The sequence below is a fragment of the Procambarus clarkii genome, chromosome 14 (assembly GCF_040958095.1).
Source record: "Procambarus clarkii isolate CNS0578487 chromosome 14, FALCON_Pclarkii_2.0, whole genome shotgun sequence".
Lineage (NCBI taxonomy): Eukaryota > Metazoa > Arthropoda > Malacostraca > Decapoda > Cambaridae > Procambarus > Procambarus clarkii.
This window is the reverse complement of record NC_091163.1, coordinates 795,193-805,192: the sequence shown is the minus strand read 5'-3', so window position 1 is coordinate 805,192 and position 10,000 is coordinate 795,193. Positions and strand designations below refer to the sequence as shown.

Below are 10,000 nucleotides of genomic sequence, written 5' to 3'. Positions count from 1 at the left end.
GCGTGGCCAGACTGGGGGCGTGGCCAGACTGGGGGCGTGGCCAGACTGGGGGCGTGGCCAGACTGGGGGCGTGGCCAGCCTGGTGGTGTGGCCAGGCTCGTGGTGTGGTCAGACTGTGGCGTGGCTAGACTGGGGGCGTGGCCAGACTGGGGGCGTGGCCAGACTGGGGGCGTGGCCAGACTGGGGGCGTGGCCAGACTGGGGGCGTGGCCAGACTGGGGGCGTGGCCAGACTGGGGGCGTGGCCAGACTGGGGGCGTGGCCAGACTGGGGGCGTGGCCAGACTGGGGGCGTGGCCAGACTGGGGGCGTGGCCAGACTGGGGGCGTGGCCAGACTGGGGGCGTGGCCTGACTGGGGGCGTGGCCAGACTGGGGGCGTGGCCAGACTGGGGGCGTGGCCAGACTGGGGGTGTGGCCAGACTGGGGGCGTGGCCAGACTGGGGGCGTGGCCAGACTGGGGGTGTGGCCAGACTGGGGGCGTGGCCAGCACGGAGCCTGCTCCCCCCCCCTCCCCGTTCTCTCCATCTGCCACTCCGTCTACAACACGACCGTTCAGCCTCGCCAGACACGTACGAGTCCACCCGGACTTGACCCATGAAGGCCGATAAGGCAATATTACCGTGTTCTAATTATGAGAGGATTGGTGGATTGGCTTAACGTGTTATGGGCTGGTGCAGGCAGGTGGGCCAGCTGGGAGGGCTGGTGCAGGCAGGTGGGCCAGCTGGGAGGGCTGGTGCAGGCAGGTGGGCTAGCAGGGAGCGCTGGTGCAGGCAGGTGGGCCAGCTGTGAGGGCTGGTGCAGGCAGGTGGGCCAGCTGGGAGGGCTGGTGCAGGCAGGTGGGCCAGCTGGGAGGGCTGGTGCAGGCAGGTGGGCCAGCTGGGAGGGCTGGTGCAGGCAGGTGGGCCAGCAGGGAGGGCTGGTGCAGGCAGGTGGGCCAGCTGGGAGGGCTGGTGCAATCAGGTGGGCCAGCTGGGAGGGCTGGTGCAGGCAGGTGGGCCAGCAGGGAGGGCTGGTGCAGGCAGGTGGGCCAGCAGGGAGGGCTGGTGCAGGCAGGTGGGCCAGCTGGGAGGGCTGGTGCAGGCAGGTGGGCCAGCTGGGAGGGCTCGTGCAGGCAGGTGGGCCAGCAGGGAGGGCTGGTGCAGGCAGGTGGGCCAGCAGGGAGGGCTGGTGCAGGCAGGTGGGCCAGCAGGGAGGGCTGGTGCAGGCAGGTGGGCCAGCAGGGAGGGCTGGTGCAGGCAGGTGGGCCAGCTGGGAGGGCTGGTGCAGGCAGGTGGGCCAGCTGGGAGGGCTGGTGCAGGCAGGTGGGCCAGCTGGGAGGGCTGGTGCAGGCAGGTGGGCCAGCAGGGAGGGCTGGTGCAGGCAGGTGGGCCAGCTGGGAGGGCTGGTGCAGGCAGGTGGGCCAGCAGGGAGGGTTGGTGCAGGCAGGTGGGCCAGCTGGGAGGGCTGGTCCAGGCAGGTGGGCCAGCAGGGAGGGCTGGTGCAGGCAGGTGGGCCAGCAGGGAGGGCTGGTGCAGGCAGGTGGGCCAGCAGGGAGGGCTGGTGCAGGCAGGTGGGCCAGCTGGGAGGGCTGGTGCAGGCAGGTGGGCCAGCTGGGAGGGCTGGTGCAGGCAGGTGGGCCAGCAGGGAGGGCTGGTGCAGGCAGGTGGGCCAGCAGGGAGGGCTGGTGCAGGCAGGTGGGCCAGCTGGGAGGGCTGGTGCAGGCAGGTGGGCCAGCTGGGAGGGCTGGTGCAGGCAGGTGGGCCAGCTGGGAGGGCTGGTGCAGGCAGGTGGGCCAGCTGGGAGGGCTGGTGCAGGCAGGTGGGCCAGCTGGGAGGGCTGGTGCAGGCAGGTGGGCCAGCTGGGAGGGCTGGTGCAGGCAGGTGGGCCAGCTGGGAGGGCTGGTGCAGGCAGGTGGGCCAGCAGGGAGCGCTGGTGCAGGCAGGTGGGCCAGCTGGGAGGGCTGGTCCAGGCAGGTGGGCCAGCTGGGAGGGCTGGTGCAGGCAGGTGGGCCAGCTGGGAGGGCTGGTGCAGGCAGGTGGGCCAGCAGGGAGCGCTGGTGCAGGCAGGTGGGCCAGCTGGGAGGGCTGGTCCAGGCAGGTGGGCCAGCAGGGAGGGCTGGTGCAGGCAGGTGGGCCAGCTGGGAGGGCTGGTGCAGGCAGGTGGGCCAGCAGGGAGCGCTGGTGCAGGCAGGTGGGCCAGCTGGGAGGGCTGGTCCAGGCAGGTGGGCCAGCAGGGAGGGCTGGTGCAGGCAGGTGGGCCAGCTGGGAGGGCTGGTCCAGGCAGGTGGGCCAGCAGGGAGGGCTGGTGCAGGCAGGTGGGCCAGCTGGGAGGGCTGGTGCAGGCAGGTGGGCCAGCAGGGAGGGCTGGTGCAGGCAGGTGGGCCAGCTGGGAGGGCTGGTGCAGGCAGGTGGGCCAGCAGGGAGCGCTGGTGCAGGCAGGTGGGCCAGCTGGGAGGGCTGGTCCAGGCAGGTGGGCCAGCAGGGAGGGCTGGTGCAGGCAGGTGGGCCAGCAGGGAGGGCTGGTGCAGGCAGGTGGGCCAGCTGGGAGGGCTGGTGCAGGCAGGTGGGCCAGCAGGGAGGGCTGGTGCAGGCAGGTGGGCCAGCTGGGAGGGCAGGTGCAGGCAGGTGGGCCAGCAGGGAGCGCTGGTGCAGGCAGGTGGGCCAGCTGGGAGGGCTGGTCCAGGCAGGTGGGCCAGCAGGGAGGGCTGGTGCAGGCAGGTGGGCCAGCAGGGAGGGCTGGTGCAGGCAGGTGGGCCAGCTGGGAGGGCTGGTCCAGGCAGGTGGGCCAGCAGGGAGGGCTGGTGCAGGCAGGTGGGCCAGCTGGGAGGGCTGGTGCAGGCAGGTGGGCCAGCTGGGAGGGGTGGTGCAGGCAGGTGGGCCAGCTGGGAGGGCTGGTGCAGGCAGGTGGGCCAGCAGGGAGCGCTGGTGCAGGCAGGTGGGCCAGCTGGGAGGGCTGGTCCAGGCAGGTGGGCCAGCAGGGAGGGCTGGTGCAGGCAGGTGGGCCAGCTGGGAGGGCAGGTGCAGGCAGGTGGGCCAGCAGGGAGGGCTGGTGCAGGCAGGTGGGCCAGCAGGGAGGGCTGGTGCAGGCAGGTGGGCCAGCAGGGAGGGCTGGTGCAGGCAGGTGGGCCAGCTGGGAGGGCTGGTGCAGGCAGGTGGGCCAGCTGGGAGGGCTGGTGCAGGCAGGTGGGCCAGCAGGGAGGGCTGGTGCAGGCAGGTGGGCCAGCAGGGAGGGCTGGTGCAGGCAGGTGGGCCAGCTGGGAGGGCTGGTGCAGGCAGGTGGGCCAGCTGGGAGGGCTGGTGCAGGCAGGTGGGCCAGCAGGGAGCGCTGGTGCAGGCAGGTGGGCCAGCTGGGAGGGCTGGTCCAGGCAGGTGGGCCAGCTGGGAGGGCTGGTGCAGGCAGGTGGGCCAGCTGGGAGGGCTGGTGCAGGCAGGTGGGCCAGCAGGGAGCGCTGGTGCAGGCAGGTGGGCCAGCTGGGAGGGCTGGTGCAGGCAGGTGGGCCAGCTGGGAGGGCTGGTGCAGGCAGGTGGGCCAGCTGGGAGGGCTGGTGCAGGCAGGTGGACCAGCTGGGAGGGCTGGTGCAGGCAGGTGGGCCAGCAGGGAGGGCTGGTGCAGGCAGGTGGGCCAGCTGGGAGGGCTGGTGCAGGCAGGTGGGCCAGCTGGGAGGGCTGGTGCAGGCAGGTGGACCAGCAGGGAGGGCTGGTGCAGGCAGGTGGGCCAGCAGGGAGGGCTGGTGCAGGCAGGTGGGCCAGCAGGGAGGCCCTGGCCCACCATGTGTGTACACATGTGTCAGCCCCCACGCTTGGTGGAGGGACCGTGTGGAGTTCACTCATGCTTTAATTTAACACTCTTTATATCTATTAGAAATAATAATTACTAATAGTAATACTAATATAATGAATGCTGGCAAGAGGATTGGACAGTTTATTTGTTATAATTAAATATATATATATATATATATATATATATATATATATATATATATATATATATATATATATATTTATATATATATATATATATAATATATATATAATATAAAGTGTGTATCAGTGCTTCTGTGGTCATGGTTCTTATTATATTTAGTGTGATCCTGGGCGTCATGGGCTCGAATCCTGATCGGGTCATTTAGAGGTCTTCATGATACCTTGCGGTCTACCTTGCAATGATTTCGGGGCTCAACCTCCCCGCGGCCCGATTCTCGACCAAGCCTCCTACATGTGATAAAAAAGGTGTTTGAATATGTTTTCACGGTTGGTCCCCACGGGCAGGTCTTTCATATAAATTAGAGAGAGTAGTGGACCCAGGACAGAGCCTTGTGGGACCCCACTTGTTACATTCCTCCAGCTTGTAGCGTACTTGCTGATTGTGACTCTCTGGTTTCTGTCCTTCAGGCACTCCCTTGTACCCAGTTGAGTGCATTCCCAGTTATCCCAGACTGGTTCTCCATCGTGTACAACAGTCTTTCCTGAGGGAACAGTGTCAAATGCCTTTTGACAGTCTAGAAAAAATCCAGTCTACCTAGCCTTCCTTTTCCTGTGTTATTTTGGTAACCTTGCCATAACACTCAGTCAGGTGTGTTAGACACGGTGTTCCATTTCTAAATCCATGCTGATTTTTGTTGTCACAAAGTCAATCCTCTCAAGATGTTGCATCACTTTCTCCAGCACTTTACAAGGAATACTTGTCAGTGACAGTGGTCTGTAGGTTAGTGCCGCCTTCCTATTCCCTTTTCTTTTAACATTGGCATTACATTCGCCCTTTTCCAGACATCTGGGAGACTTCCTGGCTAAAGATTTTATTGACAAAATTAGATAACGGGTGGCAGAGTACGTCAGCAGCATCCTTGGGTCTGCTGCCATTCTTGAGGTTATCTTGAGATGATTTCGGGGCTTTAGTGTCCCCGCGGCCCGGTCCTCGACCAGGCCTCCACCCCAGGAAGCAGCCCGTGACAGCTGACTAACTCCCAGGTACCTATTTACTGCTAGGTAACAGGGGCATTCAGGGTGAAAGAAACTTTGCCCATTTGTTTCTGCCTCGTGCGGGAATCGAACCCGCGCCACAGAATTACGAGTCCTGCGCGCTATCCACCAGGCTACGAGGCCATTGTTTCTGTCACATCTAGTTCCCCCGCGGGATTATCTTTCACCTCTTCCACCACCTTGAGTTGATTTCGGGGCTTTAGTGTTCCCTCGGCCCGGTCCTCGACCAGGCCTTCACCCCCAGGAAGCAGCCCGTGACAGCTGACTAACTCCCAGGAACCTTTTTACTGCTAGGTAACAGGGGCATAGGGTGAAAGAAACTCTGCCCGTCGTTTCTCGCCGGCGTCCGGGACCATAGGGTCACGTGTCCAGCGTGGTGTCCGATCGGCCGGCGGCCCATACAATGCCTTCCAGTATCTCCTGTAGCCTTGGTCTCCATGCCGCTGTTAATGTGAAGACCTCCGGACATCTCTCATTGAGTTCCTCGCTCTCTACCTCCTCTGTCTCTGTGAGATCTCCCCACGTCTCCTCTGAGTACATCGTCTCCTCTCACTGTTGTCTTGCTCCTTATACTATAAAACAGCGTTGGTTGTTCCTTAGCTTCTGCACCAACATCATTTTCTAATTCTCTCCTAAATTGGGTGTGAGCGCGCGTGTATGTATAATATGGGTTTTCACAGCAGTTGTACGCAGTAGTGCTGTGGTAAGTAGTAAGTGTTGGTGGTGTAGGTGTGGTGGTGTTGGTGTAGGTGTGGTGGTGTTGGTGTAGGTGTGGTGGTGTAGGTGTGGTGGTGTTGGTGTGTTGGTGTTGGTGTGGTGGTGTTGGTGTAGGTGTGGTGGTGTTGGTGTAGGTGTGGTGGTGTAGGTGTGGTGGTCGTGGTGTAGGTGTGGTGGTGTTGGTGTAGGTGTGGTGGTGTAGGTGTGGTGGTCGTGGTGTAGGTGTGGTGGTGTTGGTGTAGGTGTGGTGGTGTAGGTGTGGTGGTGGTGTAGGTGTGGTGGTGGTGTAGGTGTGGTGGTGGTGTAGGTGTGGTTGTGTCGGTGTGGTGGTGTTGGTGTGGTCTGGTGGTGGTGTAGGTGTGGTTGTGTCGGTGTGGTGGTGTTGGTGTGGTGGTGTAGGTGTGGTGGTGGTGGTGTAGGTGTGGTTGTGTCGGTGTGGTGGTGGTGGTGGTGTAGGTGTGGTGGTGTAGGTGTGTGATGGTGGTGGCAATAGGTGGTGGTGGTGGTCGTGGTAGTGGCAGTAGGTGTGGTGTTTACCTATCAGTGTCTATTGGGGTGTGTTGTTGTGTTTGTTGCATCACAACTTGACTATTTTGACATTCAAATCCTGTCTCAAATCTGGCCTTAAAGTTGTGGATGGAGGTGGCTTCTACAACTTGTTCTTCATTCCTTGATGACTACTCGTACAGAGTACCAGTATTGCCTCATTTGCATTCCAGCTTTCACCTGTGTCCTCTTGTCCTGCTTTCTTTCAATCTCAAGAGCATATCTCAATCCATGTCAATCTTATATATTCCCCTGAGTACCTTGTAAGGGGTGATCATGTCTCCCCTGTTCGTTCTATCATCTAGGGGTTGAGAGATTTAGTTCCTTACATTTGTTGGGATTCAACTCTAGCAACCATTTGTTTGCGCGTTCCTGGAGAGAGTAAGTCGAGGTAATGCAGTAACTTCCTGCAGTACTCCTCTGTTTTTACATTGTGTGTGAGCTTTGAATCCTCACCAAACTTTGGTCTGTACGAGCTCGCTCCTTCGGGTAGTTTGTGATAGGTGGTGGTAGTGGTGACGATGGTGGTAGTGGTGGTTGTGGTGGTAGTAGTGACGATGGTGGTAGTGGTGGTACTGATGGTGGTAGTGGTGACGATGGTGGTAGTGGTGACGATGGTGGTAGTGGTGGTACTGATGGTGGTAGTGGTGACGATGGTGGTAGTGGTGGTACTGATGGTGACATTGGTGGTTATGAAGTGAGGTGGTTATGGTGGTGGGGGTTCTGGTGGTGGGTGCAACAACCATTGGTGTTGAGTATGTACGCGACGTCACTGTTAGCCAACGGATATGTTGATGTGCATACTGGCCCGCTCATTACCGCCCCCCCCTCCCCCCCCCTCCCTCCCTCTCGGAAGTGGACCATTGTGAGCCTCCCCCTCCCCCCTTCCCTCCTACCCTCCCCCCACCCCCCCCCCCCCTCTACCCACCTCTCGTGTGTGTGTGTTGTGCTTCGCACGCCGCCACTCCTTTATGAATGGGCCCAGTCATGGGTGGTACTGGCCTGGCTGGCTGGCTCCTGCCTCTGTTTCTGCTGCTGCTGCTGCTGCTGCCCTACTTCTTTTGTGTTGTTGCTGTTGCTGCTGCTGTACTGTTGTTGCTGCTGCTGTACTGTTGTTGCTGCTGCTGTACTGTTGCTGTTGCTGCTGTACTGTTGTTGTTGCTGCTGCTGTACTGTTGTTGTTGCTGCTGTACTGTTGTTGTTGCTGCTGCTGTACTGTTGTTGTTGCTGCTGCTGTACTGTTGTTGCTGCTGCTGTACTGTTGTTGCTGCTGCTGTACTGTTGTTGCTGCTGCTGTACTGTTGTTGTTGCTGCTGCTGTACTGTTGTTGCTGCTGCTGCTGTACTGTTGTTGCTGCTGCTGCTGTACTGTTGTTGCTGCTGCTGTACTGTTGTTGTTGCTGCTGCTGTACTGTTGCTGTTGCTGCTGCTGTACTGTTGTTGCTGCTGCTGTACTGTTGTTGTTGGTGCTGCTGTACTGTTGTTGCTGCTGCTGTACTGTTGTTGTTGCTGCTGCTGTACTGTTGTTGTTGCTGCTGCTGTACTGTTGTTGCTGCTGCTGCTGTACTGTTGTTGCTGCTGCTGTACTGTTGTTGTTGCTGCTGCTGTACTGTTGCTGTTGCTGCTGCTGTACTGTTGTTGCTGCTGCTGTACTGTTGTTGTTGCTGCTGCTGTACTGTTGTTGTTGCTGCTGCTGTACTGTTGTTGCTGCTGCTGTACTGTTGTTGCTGCTGCTGTACTGTTGTTGTTGGTGCTGCTGTACTGTTGTTGCTGCTGCTGTACTGTTGTTGTTGCTGCTGCTGTACTGTTGTTGTTGCTGCTGCTGTACTGTTGTTGCTGCTGCTGCTGTACTGTTGTTGCTGCTGCTGTACTGTTGTTGTTGCTGCTGCTGTACTGTTGCTGTTGCTGCTGCTGTACTGTTGTTGCTGCTGCTGTACTGTTGTTGTTGCTGCTGCTGTACTGTTGTTGTTGCTGCTGCTGTACTGTTGTTGCTGCTGCTGTACTGTTGTTGTTGCTGCTGCTGTACTGTTGTTGTTGCTGCTGCTGTACTGTTGTTGTTGTTGCTGCTGCTGCTGCTGCTGCCCTACTTCTTTTGTGTTGTTGCTGTTGCTGCTGCTGCTGCTGTACTGTTGTTGTTGCTGCTGCTGCTGCTGCTGCCCTACTTCTTTTGTGTTGCTGTTGTTGCTGTTGCTGCTGCTGTACTGTTGTTGCTGCTGAAGCACTGTTGTTGCTGCTGCTGCTGAAGTACTGTTGTTGCTGCTGCTGCTGAAGTACTGTTGTTGTTGCTGCTGCTGCTGAAGTACTGTTGTTGTTGCTGCTGCTGCTGAAGCACTGTTGTTGCTGCTGCTGCTGAAGTACTGTTGTTGCTGCTGCTGCTGAAGTACTGTTGTTGTTGCTGCTGCTGCTGAAGTACTGTTGTTGTTGCTGCTGAAGTACTGTTGTTGCTGCTGCTGAAGTACTGTTGTTGTTGCTGCTGAAGTACTGTTGTTGCTGCTGCTGCTGAAGTACTGTTGTTGTTGCTGCTGCTGAAGTACTGTTGTTGTTGCTGCTGCTGCTGAAGTACTGTTGTTGTTGCTGCTGCTGCTGCTGCTGCTGCTGAAGTACTGTTGCTGCTGCTGCTGCTGCTGAAGTACTGTTGTTGTTGCTGCTGCTGCTGCTGCTGCTGAAGTACTGTTGTTGTTGCTGCTGCTGCTGAAGCACTGTTGTTGCTGCTGCTGCTGAAGTACTGTTGTTGCTGCTGCTGCTGAAGTACTGTTGTTGTTGCTGCTGCTGCTGAAGTACTGTTGTTGTTGCTGCTGCTGCTGCTGCTGCTGCTGCTGAAGTACTGTTGTTGTTGCTGCTGCTGAAGTACTGTTGTTCCTTCTGCTGCTGAAGTACTGTTGTTGTTGCTGCTGCTGCTGAAGTACTGTTGTTGTTGCTGCTGCTGCTGAAGTACTGTTGTTGCTGCTGCTGCTGCTGAAGTACTGTTGTTGTTGTTGCTGCTGCTGCTTAAGTACTGTTGTTGTTGCTGCTGCTGCTGAAGTACTGTTGTTGTTGCTGCTGCTGCTGAAGTACTGTTGTTGTTGCTGCTGCCGCTGAAGTACTGTTGTTGTTGTTGCTGCTGCTGAAGTACTGTTGTTGTTGCTGCTGCTGCTGAAGTACTGTTGTTGCTGCTGCTGCTGCTGAAGTACTGTTGTTGCTGCTGCTGCTGAAGTACTGTTGTTGTTGCTGCTGCTGCTGAAGTACTGTTGTTGTTGCTGCTGCTGAAGTACTGTTGTTGTTGCTGCTGCTGCTGAAGTACTGTTGTTGCTGCTGCTGAAGTACTGTTGTTGTTGCTGCTGCTGCTGAAGTACTGTTGTTGTTGCTGCTGCTGAAGTACTGTTGTTGTTGCTGCTGAAGTACTGTTGTTGCTGCTGCTGCTGAAGTACTGTTGTTGCTGCTGCTGCTGAAGTACTGTTGTTGTTGCTGCTGCTGAAGTACTGTTGTTGTTGCTGCTGCTGCTGAAGTACTGTTGTTGCTGCTGCTGCTGCTGAAGTACTGTTGTTGCTGCTGCTGCTGCTGAAGTACTGTTGTTGTTGTTGCTGCTGCTGAAGTACTGTTGTTGTTGCTGCTGCTGAAGTACTGTTGTTGTTGCTGCTGCTGAAGTACTGTTGTTGTTGTTGCTGCTGCTGAAGTACTGTTGTTGTTGCTGCTGCTGAAGTACTGTTGTTGTTGCTGCTGCTGAAGTACTGTTGTTGCTGCTGCTGCTGAAGTACTGTTGTTGTTGCTGCTGCTGCTGAAGTACTGTCGTTGTTGCTGCTGCT

General features: G+C 58.1%; 1 protein-coding gene across 1 annotated transcript in view; it reads right to left on the bottom strand.

Moving 5' to 3' along the window:
- Positions 1 to 5,496, bottom strand: part of LOC138364649 (basic proline-rich protein-like) — an 8,216-nt gene extending 2,720 nt beyond the window's left edge. Inside the window, exons 1-2 of the mRNA XM_069324623.1 lie at positions 5,359 to 5,496; positions 1 to 623 (exon numbers count right to left, since the gene is read on the bottom strand). The exon at positions 1 to 623 is cut by the window's left edge and continues 22 nt beyond it. Of these exons, the coding sequence (XP_069180724.1) occupies positions 1 to 623; positions 5,359 to 5,496 (761 nt within the window). The remainder of the gene's footprint in view (positions 624 to 5,358) is intronic.
- Positions 5,497 to 10,000: the final 4,504 nt, after the last annotated feature.